Source organism: Toxotes jaculatrix, chromosome 7 (genome assembly GCF_017976425.1).
Source record: "Toxotes jaculatrix isolate fToxJac2 chromosome 7, fToxJac2.pri, whole genome shotgun sequence".
Classification (NCBI taxonomy): domain Eukaryota; kingdom Metazoa; phylum Chordata; class Actinopteri; family Toxotidae; genus Toxotes; species Toxotes jaculatrix.
This window is the reverse complement of record NC_054400.1, coordinates 7270448-7292345: the sequence shown is the minus strand read 5'-3', so window position 1 is coordinate 7292345 and position 21898 is coordinate 7270448. Positions and strand designations below refer to the sequence as shown.

The following is a 21898-nucleotide window of genomic DNA, read 5'->3' as shown; positions in this document are numbered from 1 at the left end:
GGCGTTGACAGTACATTGATAAACACCTGCATTTGCTTTCAGCTGAGTTTTATGTGTTATAAACCATTTAGGTGTTTAGGTGCTGCTTGTAAATTCTAAAAAGGGGAACACAAAGTGTTGTCACTTCAATTCTTGCCAATTCTTCTTAAGTTTAAATGTGACAAAATCTAAAAATGTAAAGTTGTGTGGTTGTTCTAAGCTTATATGATGCAAAGAAATGCATTTGTAGTATGACAGCCGTCATCTGACCCACTGAGTGCAGAGTTCGGTGCCAAGTTAATCAGTAACTGCCTCTGCAGCCTCATTAGTGCTTCAATGAGTAATTTTCAACACCTGACTGAAGCATCATTATAGGTTCTGTGGGCTACTGAACAGCAGTGATCACACGTAAACATTAACTCAGCTGCAGGTACTGCTCTGTTTAAGGCAGATGTAAAAACACATCAGTATGCACTTACACACACAAAGACCCACAAACACACCCACTTAGTGGTGTCCCTTTTGTTCTAAATATAAAACCTGTGGATAAATCAGGAAATGCTGCTATAATCTCCACAGTGTGCTTATTATAGGTAACTGCTATTACCTAAGTATTGCATAACTTATAGTAGGTTGCTCATGCAGAGAGTGAGTAAGAACAGTGGTTGGTGGGAGCCCCACTAAGCTTCATCCTCGCGTGTACTTTAACAAAACAAAATGTCCACGTGTTCCTCGTACACATTAGCTGCACAGAGCTGCTTCATTTTCAGTGTTATTTTTGTTACGCTGGCGGCATGGCTGTAGGGGTGTCAATGTCGGCCTGTCGTTTGGTCCGGACTGAAATATCTCAACAACTATTGGATGAAAATGCATGATTGTTTACAGACATTCATGCTTCCCAGAGGATGAATCCTACTGGCTATGGTGAATCCCTGAATTTTTCCTCTAATGCTCCCTGTAGATCAAAGTTTCAACGTATCCTATGAGATGTCTCAATATGTACCACATGAATTGGCGCAAAGTTTTACACAGACATTCATGGTTTGCAGTGGGGCGAATCCTAATGACTCTGCTCCCTTTGTTTTGTTTTGTTTTTTTGTTTTGTTTTGTTTTGTTTTTTTTTTGTCTAGTATCATATTGTGATTCATCATAATTTTTGGCTTTGAAGGAAATATTTCAATAACTGTTAAAAAATTTTTCATGAAATTTGGAACAGCCATTCGAGTACCCCTCAGGATGAATTGTAATAACTTTGATGATTCCCTGATTTTTCCTCTCGCACCGTCATGGCATTATTTCTGTTTGCCTAATTCTTTGGTTTGTCATTCTCATCAGCCTCAGCTGAATGGGAAAGCTGCACATTTGTAACACCTGCTAATGAAAATGACCCCAAACTCAAACTCAAACAGGTGCTACAAACCAGGATAATCAACCTCAGAGTTTAATGAGTCCATATAATCAAAATAAAATCAACAGGCTCAAACCAGATGAATACAATAACACTTCTCCTAAAGCCTCAATGCGCTTAAGTGCAGCCTCACAGAGCTGCTAGTGTTTGCAGTTATTCTGTACCTGCAAGTTTGTACATCTCGGTTTGTGCTTCATGTGGGCAATTATCCCTTCTCCTGAGAGGTGGTGGAGGCGGTGTAATCATAACAGCTACTGAGCTTGTGTAAAAATGCATGATTCAAAGTTTTATCCAAATAGATACGGCTGTATTTGTGTGTCAGACAGTTTTCACCCTTCAAGCTGTTAGCTAGACAGCAGTGTGTTTACAGTGGGCGGCTGTTATGAGGTGCTTCTCTCCAGGCTTGTGTCAGACTTTCCACACATTCATATCACATATCCTCCGTGCCATTACACATAATCCAAACAATTTAATTCCACGGCTGTTATAAACAAAATGTGTCAGGAGCTTCTGTTCGTTGTTGAGGCCCAGGAATGAGATGCAAAAGTTCCCAGCATTCCTAGCAGGCCTCTTCTGGATTCCACCTGATCACGAATGGTGGGACAACCTCTGTCTGCAGACACAACAACATAACTATCACACCCTTCCGTACAGCATCTCCACCCAAGCCATAAGGTCTCCTCTTGGTTACAGTGTACTAAAATAGTAACACTCGCCATCATTTAATCAAACCACATACATGGCAATTCAGACACAGAACAACACCCTGCTGAACAATACAAAACATACATCTAATATTAAAATAACATAACAGATTTGGTGCCTTTTAACTAGTTACTCAAACAATATTTACTTAAGAGCAGAAGTTGTTCTGCCTGCTGTTTGCCGTAAAACAGACAATCAACAGGTGGTTTATCCAGTAAAATGTGACTTATCTCTCAGTAAAAAAAACACAATTCAGAGGTGAATTTGTTCATGAAGTCATATAATCATTTTCAGACCTCCTTTCCCTTATCTGTAGATGATACCAAATATGAGTTTCACACACTGTCACGCACACTGTCATATAACACCTTTATAACTTTCTCTTTGTACCTCAAGTAAAGTGCAGCTGGTCCAGGTACTGGTCTGGTACAAAACCTGTGTATCATTGTTGCCAGTGAGGAACTTGTGTCTCTATTACAATTGCATGTTTTCATCTATTTAAGATCACTGTCCAACACACCCCAATGATTCTTTCAAATCCCCAAATAAACAATTGAAACAAAAAGAAACTTTGGATATAAAATATATAAAATATTTACACCCGGTGGTATGAGTGTGTTGGTATCCGTGCGTGTGTGCGTGCGTGTGTGTGTGACTAATAAACTGAAGCTGTAATTACGGCCTCCTTCGTGACCATAGAGGGAAAAGCGAGGAAGCAATAACAATTAAAGAAACAGGAACAAATGTTTCTGTGTGTTTTAATGGCAACGAGAAACAAGTCAGAATACATCAAACTGTTTTCTGTCTCAGTCTCGTTCAGACTAATTATTCTCCAACAGAAGCTTTGTCATGTGTGAGGACATGAGGTGCAAAATGTGTTGCCCCAAGGCAGATTAATCACTAGACACACACACACACACACACACACACACACACTCACTCACACACACACACACACACCCTTCTTTCTCCTTGGACTTGAGAGGCAGGCGTTGGTCTATAAAAGCTGCGCCCAGTAGAGGTAAAGAGAGCAAAGCACAATCTCTATCAGCAGGGGACAAACAGACACCTCACACTCAGAAACACACAGAGATTTGCGCAGGACTATCATACACTAAACACACTCTTCCTGGGATATGAACCCTCTCATCCTCACCTGTCTCCTGTGCTTCGGTAAGTCTGGACTTGTACCTATTTTCTGTGTGCTTTGTGTGTGTGTAGGTGTGTGTGTGTGTGTGTGTGTGTGTGTGTGTGTGTGTGTGTGTGTGTGTGTGCAGAGGAGCCTGTAAATCAAAGAAAAGAAGAAATGTCTCTGCAAGCGAGGACTTGTCAGGCAGGAGAGAGATATTCAGATGTTTAAAAAAAATCGTTTCAGAAGTGCAGCGCCTCTGGTTGTCAAGATGTCTCTGAATCATTATCAGGCCAAATCATTGTACAATGGTAGATGCTGCAAAAGGTCAACATTTTTCAAATACTTCACGAGTCTTTGAGTGTTATTCATCATTGTTCTTACTTTGTGTGAATGATGCCTTTGTTCATTCATTCACACAAGGCTACACAGAACTGTTCTGGATGTGGACTGGTTGTACTGGTTTTAGTGTTTATAAAGCGTGTATCTAATTTGAGAGCTCAGATTGCCCTCAATATTTTAAGATGAATGGATGAGTCAGTTGATAAAGGGCCAAGATTTCTGAATACAATGTCAATGGAAAGTAACTAAGAAACCTTAGGCTGCAGGTGACCATAAAAAAGAACACTAAAAGAACTGACTTTCTGACTGACGTTCCTTATCTTATCCCAAATACTGAGTGTAGATATAAAACACTGAAGTCATCACAGTTTCAACTCCATCACATGATGTGAACCGTGACCCTAATTGCTCTTTATCGTTTTCATAGCTCTACGAGCATTTGATGTGATCTCAATCCTAATTCTTTTTTTTTGTCATGTCGGTTTTACAGTAGTCTGCAGTGCTCTAGGTGCTCAGGGATCCGAGGCCATATACTCCAGTGAACTAGCTGGAGTAACTGGGGGTCCGGCCTCCGGGGAGGGCCTCCAGAGTTTGCTGAGCGACGATGACGATCTGGAGATAGGCGAGGAGCTTTCAGGAGGGGACAATGAAAATGTCAGCCTTCACGGTAAGATGACCAAAATTTTTGCCATGATTAAAAATTCATCAGTCAAAATGATACCATAAACCTTAGTTACAGCTTCACTTGAAATTTCTCCTGCTACAGAGTTGCACCCCAGTAAAGATGAGAAGAAGAAAAGGAAAGGCAAAAGCAAAAGGAAGAGCAGGCAGAGGGGCAAAGCCACGACTCCTTTGAACCCCGAGCACACGGTCTTCACCAACGGATACACTTCGACTTTCAGCACCACGGAGGATCCCTGCACCTCCACCCACCTGGGTTACTGTATTCATGGTTACTGCAAGCACATAGAGGGCCTGCCGGAACCAGTGTGCATGTGAGTGTAGCATCAGTTTACTTTGAGTGTTTGTATGTGGGTGAATATGAGCGCCTACAGTATATCTATTTGCTGCAGTTACCCTGTTCTTCATCACTAACGAAATCAGTTTGTTCTGTTAACTCCCTCTCTGCAGATGTATGAAGGGTTATGATGGGGAGCGCTGTGGGATCCAGACTCTGGAGACAATCAAAACCAAGTCCAGGGAGAACAGTGATACTGAGCTGGTGCAGACGGTCTTAGTGATCATTGCTGTGGTCCTGTCGGTCATCAGCTGCACTGCCATCCTGCTCATGACCTGTGCTCAGTGAGTATGCATGTGTCACACAGAGGCACACATTTTGATTTTAAAGCTGTTCTAAAGGCTGAGGTAACACAGACAAAAAAGACACCCTGCAGTAACCTGGCCTCATTCCCTGGCTGCAAGGAACAGTAGTGTTAGTAGGTGGGAAGCCAGTTTGGGATCTTATGGTAAAACTGGTGAAAACTGTACCTTAATGGCAGTCTAAACCCTGCTTAAGCCAACAGAGGTTACAGCGATAAACACAGAACACATTTATCTATTTCTTCCTCAAGCAACATTATCTGTTCTTATGTATATATAATTTTACATGGGGACTGAAATGCTCCAGTGCTCCACTACGCTTTTCCCAGAATGTGTATCTTTATGAGGAAGAGAGAAATGTCCTTACATTTAGAGAAAAGTGCAAACTGTGTCCTAACAAGAAGTGAGAGACGGTGACAAATTTGTCCAGGGAAAGCTGGATTTACCAACGTTATATGTTTTGGCCATCTCACCCCTTTTGTATAAGGCATCTTGAACTCCTGGGGTTCTCCTTTGCTTTGGTACTACTTTTCACAACAGCTGGAACTATACTAAGACAAGACCTGATGCCAGTGGTTTGGAGCTAAAGTCGTCTTATTCTTCTTTATCCTTTAAAACTGTTATAGGGCAGATTATTGAAGCTTTAAGCAAACACGCATGAGGGCAACCATCCACACCCCAGCAAATCCCAACACACATTACAATCCACACATCCTGCCCAGAAACACTTCCTGGCATCCAGACACACTGACACACCAGAAGACACATAACACACCCAAACACACCCACACTATACAGGTATTGCTCACCACCTTCAAAAGACTCAATATCCTCTATAAATTTCATGTTTCATATTACTTTTATTGTAGACTGGTATTGAAATCAGCATAAATAGTGGCACATCAATGATTGCATGTATTAGTCAAACTTTATTATAACTTTACTGCAATAGTGTGGCAACTCACTAAAAGTACAATCACATATTCGTTATCAGTATGAAACTGAATCACAGCTGTTGTTTGAATGTGGGACAAAGTCAATAGTCCAAGAGGGTGCAAATATAACTGGCAGCAGCGCAATTAAATCTTTACAGCCAGTTGAGCCAGAAATACGGAAGCAGGAGGGTGATGAGAAAGTTGAACTCAGTGAAAGCAAAACTACTAGCAATTTAATTTCTGATCAGAGTGATCAGAGTGATCAGAGCAGTGTTTAAAAATTGTTCACTTTAATAATCATTATACTTTATGGTCTGCTTTTATGAGCTTTTATGCTCATGTTGAATATGTTTTGCAGTTACAGGTCACAGAAAAACTACCTGGCGTCCTACCTGGGAACTGGGCCGGAGCAGGAGAAGCTACAGAAACCTGCTGGTGACGTTGTGGTGTGAGAGCACCAGGCTACGATGAGGTAGGTGTCGTGTCGCTGAGCGTTTGACTGACTTACACAGAAGCACATGCTCACTGTATTTTTAAAATTGCTTGACATTTTACTGTGTCAAGTTATCAACACACAGAAAACTCAGTTCCATCTTAAGAATACTGTACATAGTTATTTCAACTGTACTGGTTGGGCCCTGGGATAGACTAGCGTCTTGTCCACCCTGGACAGGTGTACCCTGCCCTACCCAGTGTCAGCTGGGATAGGCTTCAGCTAATGGATAGGTGTGCTGGCTGATTTCTGCCATAGAAGCAGGACATGCAATCAAGGCCTCCTTTATTTCCGGTGGTGTATATTTTGGTGATGTATTTCTTCCAAAAGTCTTGCTTAAGTCCTCCCAGGGTGGGGTCTGGACTCTGCTCACGTGAATCTTAAGCCAAACAGGAAAGAGTGGGCTCAGAGAGTGACAGAACAGCCCGTACGCTTGTTGTTGTTGTTATTGAATGCAGCGAGTTGCATCATGCAAAGAGGAATCCCCACTAGAAGAATTAGTCAGGATTAGCCAGGGTTGTCTAAGCCTGTCCCATCTCTGCGCTGCATACCAGCGTAAAGAAAAACCACACGCTCAGTCGTACACATTCACCTGTGCGTCCAAACAATAACATTACTGACACACTAACTACACGTGATGACCTTGCTGTAAGAGCTTAATTACTCCATTTACATGTGGTCAGATCTCACTGAGCAACACACGCACACACATATCCAGACTTCACATGTTTAGACACACACAGAAATTTTACCCTTGAGACAAACAATGCGGCTGTGCAGCATTCTCCTCATAGCCTGCACGCCGCTCACTGTCAACCCAGAGAAAAGCAAGTCTGACTCACACATAGGCTACAGTAAGAGGCAGTTAAAATCATAATCACATTATGTTTATTAGTTTGTGGGCGATAAATTGTTTTATTTGTGTATTTAAAGGATAATTTTTTTTTTTTGGACTTGTTTTCATAATTTTCATGACACCAAACCAGTCGCTGAGATATGGGATATAAAATGGAAGTTGTTAGCCGGAATATTTAAACCACTTAATTTGGAGTTAAAACAAAAATGGTGCACGCCCAAAATGTTCCTAATAATCTTGCCATGGCACGTACAATACGTCAAAGTCGTACTGTGCAATAGGTCCTTAAACAATGAGCAGTTTGAGTAATAATTTTACCGCTTGCCTTTGATTTTTTCTTCCAAATACCTTTTGGCTAACTTCCCTTTGTGCAAAGCCAACCAGAATTCTTGATTTTTACTTTCAATGACATGGTCTGTGCAGTTATTTGAAGTTGTTTTGAACTAAATGTTGCATGGTTGTTTTTCTTTTAAAATGCTCGTTGTTTCTACGTTTCTGCATTTTCTGATCCTTGGTTTCTCTCTGTCTTTCCCTCAGCCAGCTGCACGATTCAAAGACGAAACAGACCAGAGGAGTATCAGGACCTGACAAAGAAGTGGAATTGATAGACTGCTTCATTAGATGCTGTGTAAAAAAAAAAAACCCACTGTCCAGGACTTGTTAGAATGTAATTTATTTAGTGTCATTATTTATTGCTAACAACTATATGATTGTTTGTACGTTGGACTATTGTTATGATGTCCATTATGTGTGAATGCTGAGCATTCAGTCCTTTGATGATCTGTAGGTTCGGTTTTATTTATTGCACTGCTGTTGTTTTAGGTCAGAGAAACGCTCTTCATCTCAGTCTGGAAAAGGGATGGAATTTGATTGCCAATAAAGTGTGTCAGTGTTATGTGAAAGTGTTATTTGTTCATGCATCTCTGCCTGACTTTTGTGTTTACATTCCCATCTCTGGATGCATCCCATACCTCAGCCCCCTGCTCACACAAACACCTCAGCCTTTTAGCCAAACACAGATTCAACAGACAAGAATAACCCTGAGTGAGGCTCTCAGAAAACTCACTGACATCACTGAGGAATTCAGAGAATCATAAGAGCAACACAAAAGCATGAGAGACTGGAAAATCTTTCTGAGTGTCTGCGTGACAAGCTGGACCATCAAATGAATTTGTACCAATTCAGTGTTTGAGAGTTGGAAGATAAACCAACTTATTTTGAGGAAAAACACACAGATATATGCCTTACACTGGCATTAAACCGCACTCACAAACCCACCAGTATTTGTGTTGCTATGGCACTGGAGTGTTTTTGACAGCGGAGTGACGTTCAGAGCCTGTGAATGGGTAGATGATGTGCTGCTGCACAGGTAGACTGGGAGAAGAAGCAGGGGCGTGTCTGGTCTGAGCTATTTTGGGAAGATCCAGGTAACTTGAAGTTCTTTGACACAAATGCAAACAAACACTTGAACATAATTAGACGGTTCAGAACAAAGGAGCTTAGAATAGACTGTGCACAAAGAAGGCAGCGCAGTTTCACAGGTTTCTTACAAAGTGCAGCACAGAACTCAGGAGACACTGATTTAAAAAAAAAAGAAAAAGGAAGAAAGAAAAATACAACAACATAACCACAAGAAGATGACAACTAGATGTCAAGCTTAATGCTGATCTTAAATGAAGGGTGTTAACAGCCAAACAAACTCCTGGCCACCCCTTTGATGGCCTCACTGAACTCTATTCTTGGAACTGTATGGAAGTGAGAAAATATTCAGCTCCAAAGATGCCTGATGGGTGTCTCTAAAATGCATAGTTTACACACAGTATTCATGAAGTCCCCTGCATGTTCATAGTCTAATGCTTATTCTGGAAAAAATCATTTGTAGATTGTATATATGTGTTAGATAGTCTGTTAGGAGCTTGGATATCATAGACATTAGCTTGTCTCACACTGTCTGACAATATCATTTAAGTTCTGTAGCAGCTTGTTTAAGCTCTTTATTTAAGCTGTATGATGTTTACACACTTTATGGCTGCATCACTACATAAAATTAGAATATTTTAAATGCCTTGTGCATCATTTGATACATGTTTGCTCAAAGGTTGACCCGACATATTTGGTGTCTTTGGGAACCTCTGGATTCCCATTGGCATTCAAATTTAAGTTTTGTGGGTCTGAACAAAGCTTGGCTGCACAGCATGAGTTTAAATGATTCGCCATCAACAGAATGAAGGTTAAGAAAACTGAGACGTGTGAAACCTCAAGAATAAGAGAACAACTCTTATTCTTGAGGTTTCACACGTCAAGAATAAGAGAACAACTCTAAGTCAGGTTTCTGAAACATCACAATCCTGACTTCACATGCTGATATAGGTACCGAGAGACTGAAGTCAGACTGATCTAGTGAGTTCTGTGAATTCACCGTTCAGACTTTATTCTCAGAAGTCTTACGAAGACACGATCTTCATAATTCTCAGAAACGATTTACCTAGAATTGTTATTAGCTTCTATCTTCCTCCACCACTTGCAAAGAGTCCAAGAGATTTCTGCAGAACTTTTGCAATTGACTTTGGAGAAAATAACAAAACAAACATTGTAGCAACACAAGACTCATAATTTTAACGTCTTCGTTGACAATATAGTCCTCAAAAATCGGCACACGTGCAGTTAATCTGAGCAGAAAGAGGCAACTTTTGATATTGATAAGAATTTAAGATTGCAGGTTGATTGCTTGAGTTTTGGCATGAAAAAAAAATCATGCTACGATGAGGTTGTATACATCCGTGGCAGCTCAGCAAGGAAACACAATGGGGGAACTGCATACTAAAAAGATTACATTTGGAACATTGGTTAATCTGGACTGATAAAGTCTGACATCAGCTACAGTTGAACTTTTTGTGCATTATTGTACAGACTGAGGACTGTGGATTTTGTCCCATGTTTCCCAACGCAGTTGCACTCAGAAAGGATTGTTTCATGACCTGCACGGAAAGGAGAGGAATGATTACTTTGACCAAAAACTTTCAGTTTACATATGCATGAGCACTGTATTGTAAGATGGACTAGAGATTTTTTTTCTTTACTCTTTGGGTAACAGTTGCTTTAAAAGTAGGAAAATTTCCTTTAAGTCTTTATCTGAAAACAAATGTTGCAAAATTGACAGTTGCCTTTCAATCTTATATTTGGGACAGTGTGATTTGAGACATGTATTTGTCATTCAGTTGTATAAAGACTCACCCACCAGGCTTCAGCAATTTCCAGTTGCCTTCATAAAACAAGATTTCACTGTGCGCGTATGGTGCTGCGTCACTTGTGAGGGAAAGGTGAGGCAAGGTGGGCAGCTCACACACAGGTGATGCAATTCCAGGTAAACATTTACTCTTGTGTGTGTGTGTGTGTGTGTGTGTGTGTATGTGTGTGTGTGTGTGTGAGAGAGAGAGAGAGAGAGAGAGAGAGAGAGAGAGAGAGAGAGAGAGAGAGAGAGAGACAGTGATCACCATGGCAGAAATGGCTATTTAAATGCCAAAAACATTCATGCATACTCCTGCATTCATCCATTTGAAAAAAAAAAATTATATGGGTGTGGTGGGTTTTGATAGTTTCGGTGGCACTGAGGTGGGCCCGTGAGCTTTTGTGGGTGACCATGGAAACAGAGTAAACACACAGGCAGATGGTTGGTCAGTGATAATTCACTTAGAGCTCAAATAAAGGACATGCTGGAATTTCCTGGGTGTGGTGACATTTTTTTCCTTCTCCTTTACAAAGGAGCAGGTCACCTGCCAAGGAAAGTGTTTTTTTTTCTTTTCTTTTTGTTTTTATACAGTTTTTACACAGTTTCTTACATGGGCTTCAATTTTAGCAAAATGACAGAGATCGTTTAGCAGATAATTTGCATCCATGCTTGTGGTGTGGCTCTACGGATGGTCCACTTTGGTCCAGGCTAAAATATCTCCACAGCTCTTGGGTGGATAGCTGTCAGATCTCCTACAGACATTCATGATCCCCAGATGATGATTCCTGCATACTTTGGTGATCCCCTGACCTTTCCACCTGTGGCACAATGAGGTTGAGATTTGTAGTCCATCTCAACAAATATTTGATGGACAGTCCTGTTCCCCTCAGGATGAATTGTAATATCTCTGGTGATCCCTTTACCTTTCCTCTGGTTCCATCATCAGGTCAAAATTTAAATTTATACAATACTCTGATTTATGAACAAATACCTGCAAAACTATCTTAATACCTGCTAAAATATTCTCATGAGCAGTAGTCAGCTGTGGACCAGGATTAGCATTAATCAAATGTTAGCGTGCTTCAATAAGAAATACAACTGCAATCACACCCAGTTCTATTGAGAAGTAAAGGAAAATATTTATTCTTCTTCATTTTTTATGACAGATAAAGATCAAGGCAACTATTTGGTAGAAAGTAATAGAACATGTTTAAACAAAAAATAGAGCAGCTAGATGACTGAGGTATGTAAGTTGCTTTACTGAAAACATTGCTTTTTCTTTGAGAGATAAGGAGAACAGAAAATGTATCTGTCTTATGAACCTGAACTGAGTGAAATCTCCTTTTTGTACTCCAGTAGAGAGCACCACCTACTGATGTAGCTTGAAAACTGAGCGGCAGTGCCACATTACAGCTGTCTTAAAGACAGGGTGCATAGAAATGACTTGTGGGCTAAGCTCACTTCTGTGCCACCTGACAAAGCCACAAGAATTTAAAGTGGAGAGCAAATATTACAGAGAGACAAATGGGCCATTGTCAGCTCACATGAATTTAAGATAAGGAAGACAAAAGAAATGATGAATAATCCTTTCAAAAGTGTTACTGTACCAGCTTTGATGACATTAGCAAACATTTCCCTTTACGGGAAGTGGATGTGTTCGATAAGTGTCTAGTCTTAATTTGTTCTTCAGTATTTGAATCAAATCACCTTTGCACCACTGCAACACTTTGCATGTTTCCTGTGTGGGGTCTTAATATGCAGTTTTTTGTGGTTGAGAACTTTGTGTTCTCTGTGTTGACATTACTATAATTGTCTCATGCAGTGAACAGTTTTAGCAGCACCTCCACTGAAAGATTAGGAGGAGAGAAAACACAACATAGAAAAGGCTCTGTTTTTAATTTGAAAGATGTGTAATTAGGAGCTACTGTAATGAGAATGCATTTTGAATGTGACATGGTGGAATAAATATCAAAATAAAACTAGGAAAGAGAGAAAGGAAGACAAGGAGCCTTTTTATGGTTCTGTCTCTGCCTTTGATGCAGGAAGTGATTAATCTGTGAACAGATTTACCACTGAACAGAATGAATGTCACAAGATGGGGCCCATTTTTTTTTCATCTAACCAATGGCCCATCTGATGGGCCATTGGTTAGATGAAAAAAAAATCTCTTTTGCTTTGTTTTATTGCAGCAGAAGCAAACATCTATGATATAAATCCTCCTGGTGTGCATCTAATTAGGATACGGAGAGTGTAGCATAAAAAAAGGGCCAAAGACAGAAGTGGTTAACATGGTTGCAAACACAAAATCAGTGGGGGCTTATTATATTTCAGATTTCTTCATTGTCTTTTTGATCCAGTTGAGTTGTTTTTCTGAGATAAAAGAGTACACTCCAGGCTTTTTAATCTGGCCACACTTAAATCCGAAAGAAGTGACTCCAACTAGCCTTCCATTGCACAGCAGTGGACCTCCTGAATCACCCTACAAAGACAATAAATGCATGATGGTTATTTCTAGGCAACTCAGGCACTGATGTGGACTGTGGCAGTCTGCTTCCTGCACAAGAAATTAAAATCATACCTACCTGACAGGTATCAGCATAGTTTTTGCCATTTGAACCAGCACATATCATGCCATGGGTGATAACTGGTTTGTAGTTGTAATACTCAGGAGAGTTGCACTTCACTCTGTCGATCACAGTCACATTGACAGACCTCAGGACGTCTGACATTTGCTTGACATTGTTTTTTGTTTTCCCCCATCCAGCCACCAGACAGTTGGTGCCAGCTGCTGGGTCTTGGACAGTGTTATCCAACTGGAGACATTTTACTGTCTGCGTTTGCTTCACTGATTTGCTTAGCTGAAATGTAAAATAAAAAAATAAAGGATCATTGCTTATTGACTGTGGCAATCTTTAAGTTGTCTTCATACATAAATGGATAGCTAAATGGATTGATGAATGGACATAAAAATATTGGAGATGAGAGGTTTACTAGATTACTGCTCGTATCATTCAGTGTTTGAGTAACATTAGTCGAAGACGAGCATTTTAAGATAAGTGACTGTCTGACTGTGCACTGGCACTTACTCCATTTGGATTAAATATAGTTTCCACGGTGTCTCCCGCCTAAACAAACTAAACAAGCAAATACTGATTTCAAACTTCAAACTTGCTCCAAATATGATTCTCAATCATCCTGAACCACTTTTCCACACTATGCAAATTGTTACATCTATGCTTCATCTAGGTGGGAATTCATATTGGTTACGGTAATGGTACCTTACCTTGAGCAACATGAGGTCATTGACATTCTCTTCACTGTCATAGCAGGGATGAGGAAAATGCTTCTTCACCTTTGTGACCTGCCTGGAATCACTTTCCTTAGCTTCGATGGAGTGCACCCCCAGCAACACCGTCTTAATGCTGCAAGACCAAAAACACAGTACTATGTTAGACTCCACATAACAAAAGGTTAACATGCCAGGAGTGGATAAGGCAATGATAAAATGATGACTTTATCACAATTGCCACTGTCACATGATCTAATAAGGTCATGGTCATAAGGTCAAGATGCAGCTTTCACTGAGCCCCAGAGAAACACGTGGGCCCAAAGCATTGTGTTTTCACAGTGTTAGTAAGAGCTGTGGCTTCAGCGGTGGCTGACAAGTGTTGAATGGATTGATGTGATGTTGAGTGTTGAATGGAGAGTTTGCCCCGTGACAGAGCTGATATGACTGTGTGGTAGTCGTCAGGTGTGGACTGAAACAAAACTGTAATGTTTATTTTCACTCTCACTAAATTCATACAGGCAGATTTTTTTCATTTATAGATCTGCTTTCATATCCAATAGTAGGGGAGTGTATCTTACATACTTGTGTAACTCATTAGTGAGAACTTTTAACTTTTAAACCATTGATGAAAGATCAAATATTTAGCCCTGTCTCCAAGAAATTCTGTTCAAATACAACTAATTTGCAACAACAAATATGTTTTGAAGGACACGAAGGAACATATATACATGTATATAGGAACATATATATCTTATTCTTACTCTTTGCAGTGGGCAGCAGTCAGGACCCATGATGGATCGATCAGTATCCCTCCACAGACTGGACTGTTGGTCTGCAGCAGAGCCATGAAAGGCAACGAGTGAGGCTGCACTTCTTTCCCACCAATAATCTCAGAGCCATGACCTAAGAGAGAAAATATTCAGACAAGTCATTTAATAACAAAACAGAACAAACAAAAACAAAAGCAGACAAAGGAATCAGTAATTACTCACTTGACCAGACAAAGAGGAGGACCATGCAAGACAAAGAAACGGTAAAATCCCTCAAGCAGAACATTTCTTTTTACCCCTCTCTTTGATGTGATGGTGAAATTCACTGAAACCCACCTTGATGCACACACTTGTCTTTATGTGTTAAGCTCAAAGGATGTGGTCTGACCATGGAAACACGAGTCAGCAGAATGGACGCAAGCATGACAAGCATGAGAACTGATGTGTAAATGATGATGATGTGTAAAAACTCTAAATGGAAGCCTGTGGTAATTATTCCCGTCATCATACCCATTGTATTCACAGGTTTTGCGGTGGGGGCTTGGGTTTTGTTTTTTTTTTGTTTTTTTTTTTTAGTTACGTGATGCAGCTCATGTTATCAGGGTTCACACATTTATGTGAACAGAACAGGTTGCTGTTATTGACCTTTTCAGATCAGATACTTTAATGAGTGTTTTTAATTATGTTATGTTATGACTCAGAGGAAAGCTAACGTGAAACCAGGCGACTGGAAGGAAAATATGAAGGGCAAAAAAAAAAGAAGAAGAAGAAAAACTCAGTGGGTTTTATTGTTGGAAAGATTGGATACTATGTTATCTAAAAATAAATAGTTTACATTTTGGAAAATAAGCATATTTGACCTTTAGCAGAGTCAGATCAATACCACTCTCATGTCTGTGCACTAAAAATGAAGCTTCAGCCCATAGCTGGTTAGCTCAGCTTTCAGCTTGCTCAGTCCAGAGGGTAAATAAAATCCACCCTACCAACACCTCTATATCTCACAAAATCATGAATCATATCTGCTTCATTTAATCAATTAAAAGCACAAAACACCCCTTAAAACAGCTTGACTTAGGAATAAATTCAACAAGGGACAATGTGTTAAGATGAGATGTTCGTGGTGCTAGCAGTTTTTTATCTATGGACAGAGCCAGGCTAGCTGTTTCCACTCATTTCTTCTCTTTATACTAAGATAGTTATCTGCTGAGTGTGTGTTTCACATGTATCATACAGGTATGAGAGTAATTATAAGATTCTCCCATTAACCCTCTGCCAGAAACCAAAATGTGGAGTTTTGGTTTCATTTTCTTCAAATGCGCCCAAAGGAAAAGAAAAAGAGTCCTCACATCAGTTGTTGTACATTCATTTATTCATATGCCCCTTGGTTAAATCAAAGACAGCAACAAGCTGCTTACAATAAGGGCATCTGCAGGTCAAAAAAAAAAAAAAAAGACCTTATAAAGTATTAAGAAGTCTTTGATTTCAAAGTCATATTTCAAAGTCTTGAATACTTTCTCTTGCCTGCTGCAGGCAGTAATGCGAGTTTTAAAATTTTTTGGTATCTCTCCTTGGGAGATTATTCTAAGCCCTATTGTCCCCACTGGCTTTCCATCATACTTTTACACATTGACAGGTCTTAGAAACTCTAATTTAATAGGAACCCTGTACAGTACATTTCTACTGTTAAGTAAAGTGTTGTTCAGTATCCCAAACAGAATATTACATAATATCCCAAATGTACTCAGAGCTCAAAAAGACCAAGCCTAAAGGCCTGAGACACATGAGAACGGCAAGATTTCTTTATGCAGTTCATGTCCATTTCCTTAATTGTCACAACTGTTCTGAATGCTTAGCTTAGATTAAGAGTATTGTGTAAATGTTGTTTTACTGCTTTAAAATGTGAATTTTTGCTTTCGATCCAAAACATCCAAATAAATTCAATACCCCAAAAAGCTTCAAAACATTTGACATAGTAAGTGTGGCTTATTGACACTGTCTCTTAAAAATGATGTTAGTAAATATATAAAATTTTATATTATGTAGTCTGCACTGATAGCAAAGAACACAAAACAAACAAAAACTAATACAAATAACGTAACAGTGCATGTTAATGCACTAATGTTTCACTTTAAGCCTTGATTTGGAATAAAATCTTCTCATAGGCTATATAGTTTCACTGAAAGAGTTCACATCAGTTCCTAGGGTTCTTTATAAATTCTGGCTGGGGATACCAGATGAAGTTTACCCTTCTCAACTAACACTGGACGATTTTACATTTATTGACATTTTGCCTTTTGAAATAAACCAACTAACATAATCCCTTTGTGAAGTTTTAATTGTCACATTATCTGTAAAGAACAAAAGCCCCAAAAAAAAAAAAAATGAAATACAAAAATTGTAGCTAATACTTTAGGAATTCTTCTTTCACATCTGCACTCACATGAAGTCACAGAAAGGCTGGTGCCACCTACGGTTTAATAATAAAACTACACTACTAATAACTAGAGAACATGTTTGTGGTTTCCTTTGTTGAATTTACAATACTAATCTTAACTTAATCTAGACAGAAAGAGGGCCTCATAATAGAGATCACATGCTTCCCAGCCTGAAGTAAACCTTTTTGTTGACACCACAGTCATCCATGTGTCCACTGTAGATCAATCGTGCTAACACATTAGCTTATGCTATGTTTACATTATCTTAAAAATGACTGAATAATAAATTGATGCAGGTAGTCTGTCGGTTTCAGTGGAAGAGACGATAAGATGATAGTAAATCAATACAAAGTCTAGATGAAACCATATAGATTCTAGACCCAAATCTCATGGATTTTTCAGTGGAGGTGCAGACACCCCACCCCCCACCCCAACCTTCAGCCCATTCTTCTGGTTTTCTCAGGGATCACATCAATAATTGTTTCCACTGATGAGACATCATGATCTGACTCAAAATCAGCATCACCATCTGAAAAAGAAAAAAGAGCACATCAAGGATGCGTGTTTGCCATGCTTGTTTGCCATGAGGAGTATTTTAGTATATTAATTTTCTTACACAAGACAGGAGGCTTGTCTTTTTTCAGGATACAAAAAAGAATCAACAGAGGAAGAGCCAGATACACAAGCTTGAGCAACTTCAAAGTGACAGTGATGACTTTGTCCTGCTCATAAGAATCCGCTATGGAGGAGAAAAGACAAAGATGCATTACACACAAATAAGAGTTTATAATAACAATAAATTTTATTTATAGTGAACTTTTCTTTTAAAATCAAATCTCAAAGCCCTCTCCCATATACTGTAGGCTGGGCGGCAGCTAATAGTGATTAATTTTATTGATTAAACCAAGATTCTTTAGATCAATAAAAAAACTCGAATGATTCAGTTTGTAATCACGTCACAAGTGTATGCCATTTTTTTGTTTGACTAAAAACTATGAACAGCGAATTCATTATTTAAACTGTTGATGATCAAATATATCATAATGTAAGAAACCTGCAGCAACACAAAACAGACTGGTCCACACAAAATTCCTAGTACATAAATTACATTTAAGTCCCTCCTACCTCTTTTGACTTGTAGAGTTATGGGGTCGCTCTGAAGGAGAGTATTTCCACCAGTAACACTGTCAGGCCGAAAAACAAAGGCAACGATCTTGATGAAGTACTTAGTGGTTGAAGTTAAGTTGGAGATGCTGATGTTCATGAAGGTGGAGCCATTGGTGGAGGAGTAAAAGTGCGTGTCACATGTGCTTGTGCATGTTGTCACGTTATAACTGTGTGGTGTCATTTGCATAAAGGCAGACAGGTTCCAGCTGAGATTTAACTGATCAGCGCCCACTGAGTCCACCATAACTTGTTGTGGGGAAACTGGACCTGTGAATGAGAATTGACAAGTCAATCAGATCACTTTCACACCAGTCCAGTTCACCTGAGTAGGTTTTGCGTGAAAGTCTGTTTCCCCTTTGTTGCATTGCCTCCCATGATTGTGGTTAGGTCTTACGTTACATTGTTGTTGTTAGACATCGCACATATAACTGGTTGGGGTTAGGGTATGGCTCTGTTAAGATCCAGCATCACAATAAACAAATGGTTAGGGTTTAGGCTGCGGTTGGCTCTAAGCAGGTAGGAGGAAACAAACACAGGTGTTCTTAATAACATCAGTAATGGTTCTGTTCAACTCAATTATTCCAGTAGGCCATGAAAGTGTGACAGTGAGTAAGCATGCATAATACAAGAACACAAAAAATGGAATTCAGCCATCATTCATTTTATCATTTTCACCTGTCCTTTCCTACTACTACCTACCTCATCAATCACAACACATAATGATGGGACAGGCAAACATTGTACCATAAGTTGTGGGATGGGCTAGATCAGGGGTCGGCAACCCGAGGCTCCGGAGCCGCATGTGGCTCTTTCATCCCTCTGCTGTGGCTCCCTGTGACTTTGGAAAATAAAGAATGAGTATTTTAATGTATTTATCTATTTTTATTTTAGTTCGTTTAATGTAATTCTAAATTTTAAAAAAAGATTATAGTGATCTTGTAACATTAAAATAAAACGTTTTTAATTTTTTGTCGCTCAAAATATGCGTCACAACCACCGATGTGCGAGACCCGGCGGCAACATTTTCAGGTTGACAGCTGACGGCTGAGCTAGGCGGCTACCTCCAGTAGTTGACAGGGGCTGCAGTGTTCGTGTTTGTTTACCAATGTTCGGATAGGTTTTTGTGACAGTATGGCTTGGTGTGGTGTAGACTGTACTAACCGACCGTCGAAGGAGTCTGTGTTGCAGTTTTTTCGGTAAGTAAATTTCTCACTATTTTACCTGGATGTTTGCGCTAATTAGCATGTATTAGCATATTTTGCCGCTAGCTTATGACTTCATAGCCGATGTATAGTCGCTGCTGTTACAGATAGAGGACCTAGCTAATGTTACGAACGCCGTTGCGGTGTGTTCCGTACTCTCAGAGTCCGTTTATTGTGGGAATACTAGGCTACAATTTTATTTCGTCTCATTTTTCTGTTTAAAAAGTCCGACATTGCATGGACAGACCAGCTCCGTCAGTAAGCGGCTGCTGTTGTTTGTGTGCTGCTGTAACTGTGGATATATAGCCCAGTGGATAGTGGCGGTGAAAGCCGGTAAATAGCTGATTAGCCTTAGGCTAGCTCGGTTGCTCCGAGCTAAGTGGCCGGGTTCTCGGCCGGCTGACCCGCAGAGTAACCGCCTCTCCGCCAAATATGGAAAGTAAAATCCAAGATGGTGCAGCTCAACTGCCCATGGTTTGGTCACAAAACCGACTCCCCGAAACCAATGGGTGACGTCACGGGTGCTACGTCCACGTCTTATACAGTCTATGTTCGCTGCAGGTGGATAATTTAAGTTAGGATTTTTATTTCATAAATACGAGGAGGACTCAAATAGACATTGAGTATTTTATTTGAAAGGTAGCATCAACCAAGCGTCTTTTGTTCGGAGTTCAAAATGTTTTTGTTGCATACAGAAATAAAATTTCGTTATCTCTGTATCAGTTCACTGATTTAATAAATGCAACACACTATAGTTTTTTATACATAGCATACAGGTAAAAAAAAAGATATATACAGTGTTATCCTCATTTTAGATGTCAAAAGGGTTTTGTGGCTCCGGATGTTTTCTCTTCTTGTGGGAGACGGTCCAGTATTTAAGTATTTAAAGTTGCCAACCCCTGGGCTAGATTCTCTGTGGCATGCTATGTAATCTAAAACTGTTATGATCATGTCCAATGGTGGCTGCAATGAAACATTACTCACCTTGACAGGCAAACATATGCTGCTCATCACAATAGCGAGCCAGCAACTTCTTGTCTCCCTCCAACATGGCCTCCAAACTTGCGCAGCGGCCTTCATAATTTCTCCTGTACCAGAGTTTGTAGCTCAGCTCTTCCCCATTCACCCAGCTCCAGCCACTGAAGATGCTCTGGCGCTGCAGACCAAGCCAAAAGCTGACTTTGTTTGTAATGGTGGCATTGAGGAGAGTGAAATATTGCTCTTCTGTGTTTAGGACAGCGAGGTCCACATAGTGCCTCTTACAGAACTCCCGGGCTTTGGACCAGGACATGGATCGCTGCACCAGGAAGTGCTGTGAGGTGGTCTGACCCATTGCCAAGCCATGGCACACCACTGAGTCAAGGGATATGACAGAGAGGAAATGGGTGAGTAATTAACAGTGTTGTGTTTCCGACCTTATTGAATGGCTGTGATTCCATGAATGGATTACTGAGCCTGACGTTTAACACTGCATATCTGCCAAAAAAAGTCCAGTCCAAAATGAGTTTTTACATTTTTTTTTCTTTTGAAATACTTAGTTTGCAAAACGTGCAGTAATATTTAGTATACACAAAATTACCATTAAGAGACACAAACACAAAAAAAAGACTACATGCAAATCACAAATACAATGAAATGCATAATGACTAAAAGAAAGATATACAGTATAACCTCAAAGAGATGCAGAACAACTACAAAGACAAAATGGTAATGGCCACAAAGAGGCACAAAACGTTTTGTTTCTCTTTCAGATTTGCTCATATATAAGATAGATAGGGGCCTTTTAAAATGTGTATGCACAGGACCGTGTCTCATTATCTGTCCATAAGTTCACCTCATTCTGTCTTTAGCTATACAGTTGCTATCAGACTGATACTCTTTTGGTTAATTTTTTTTCCAGTACAATAGATCAATATAAAGATTCTAGTAATGTGCTGCAGGTGGTATTGTCATATTAAAGTTCTTGCAATTATGACAGATTTTCAGAAAACATTAACAGTCTGTCAGGTGTGCTCTGATTTATTACGTTGCTCTAACTCAAAAATAACACATAACTGACACATGTCAGCTGTTACACTTGGCATTAAATTGTACAGGATTTCTCTAAATTATGAAACACAATGACAAAGTCCAGTAATCTTACAACGTGCAATGTCAAAGCTTAAGTTAAAGAATGTTTGGAAACAGTTACCCAGAACAGCCAGTCTCTGTAAAATCTGCGTCTCATAGGCAAACATGCAGTAGAATCTGTGTTTTTTCCTGGAAGGTGTGATTTATTTTTTCTCTCCTGTTCCATCCAACAGTTTATTCAATCCCAAATCGTGCTGATTATGCAGATTCTCTGCAATATGCAACCTATTATCTCTCCCCCTCGTCTGCCTGAGACTCCTTCTGCTTGGGAAGTTTATAAAACTGGCTCTCAATGTGGGGTGATGCAAGAAGTGGAGAAGGGGGAGTGGCTATGTTGACGGCTCACCTGTCTCATGATGTTGTCTCAAATGGAGATTTCAGACATTCTGTGTCCACTCACTTACTTTACTCCTGAAATACTCAATCCCTGCCCATTACCTTGCGATGATTCCACTTTCCTGAAATATTTCTCTAATGCCACTGCAGAACAATAATTCTATCATTAGACC

The 21898-nt window shown here is 39.8% G+C and overlaps 3 protein-coding genes across 5 annotated transcripts; 1 reads left to right on the top strand and 2 right to left on the bottom strand.

Annotated features, from left to right (window-relative positions):
- The first annotated feature begins 3122 nt into the window (after positions 1-3122).
- areg (amphiregulin) lies at positions 3123-7875 on the top strand. Its single transcript, XM_041042630.1, has 6 exons — positions 3123-3265; positions 4054-4230; positions 4330-4558; positions 4695-4865; positions 6177-6290; positions 7705-7875. The coding sequence occupies exons 1-5, from the start codon at positions 3229-3231 to the stop codon at positions 6268-6270; spliced, it is 708 nt and encodes a 235-aa protein (XP_040898564.1). The 5' UTR covers positions 3123-3228; the 3' UTR covers positions 6271-6290; positions 7705-7875.
- A 4669-nt stretch (positions 7876-12544) lies between these two features.
- Positions 12545-14861, bottom strand: LOC121185182 (granzyme A-like). Of its 2 annotated transcripts, none has more exons than XM_041043218.1 (5): positions 14792-14861; positions 14447-14588; positions 13680-13818; positions 12979-13254; positions 12545-12875 (listed from the first exon to the last, which is right to left on the bottom strand). In XM_041043218.1, exons 1-5 carry the CDS (start codon positions 14844-14846, stop codon positions 12717-12719), a joined length of 771 nt encoding a protein of 256 aa, XP_040899152.1. In that variant the 5' UTR covers positions 14847-14861; the 3' UTR covers positions 12545-12716. The 2 variants fall into 2 exon arrangements, with proteins under 2 accessions (XP_040899152.1, XP_040899153.1); XM_041043219.1 differs by having other exon boundaries at positions 14678-14822.
- A 1020-nt stretch (positions 14862-15881) lies between these two features.
- Positions 15882-21819, bottom strand: LOC121184694. Of its 2 annotated transcripts, none has more exons than XM_041042516.1 (5): positions 21736-21819; positions 20244-20612; positions 18016-18324; positions 17507-17629; positions 15882-17419 (listed from the first exon to the last, which is right to left on the bottom strand). In XM_041042516.1, the coding sequence occupies exons 2-5, from the start codon at positions 20590-20592 to the stop codon at positions 17328-17330; spliced, it is 873 nt and encodes a 290-aa protein (XP_040898450.1). In that variant the 5' UTR covers positions 20593-20612; positions 21736-21819; the 3' UTR covers positions 15882-17327. The 2 variants fall into 2 exon arrangements, with proteins under 2 accessions (XP_040898450.1, XP_040898449.1); XM_041042515.1 differs by lacking the exon at positions 21736-21819 and adding an exon at positions 21451-21624.
- Between the last annotated feature and the right edge of the window lie 79 nt (positions 21820-21898).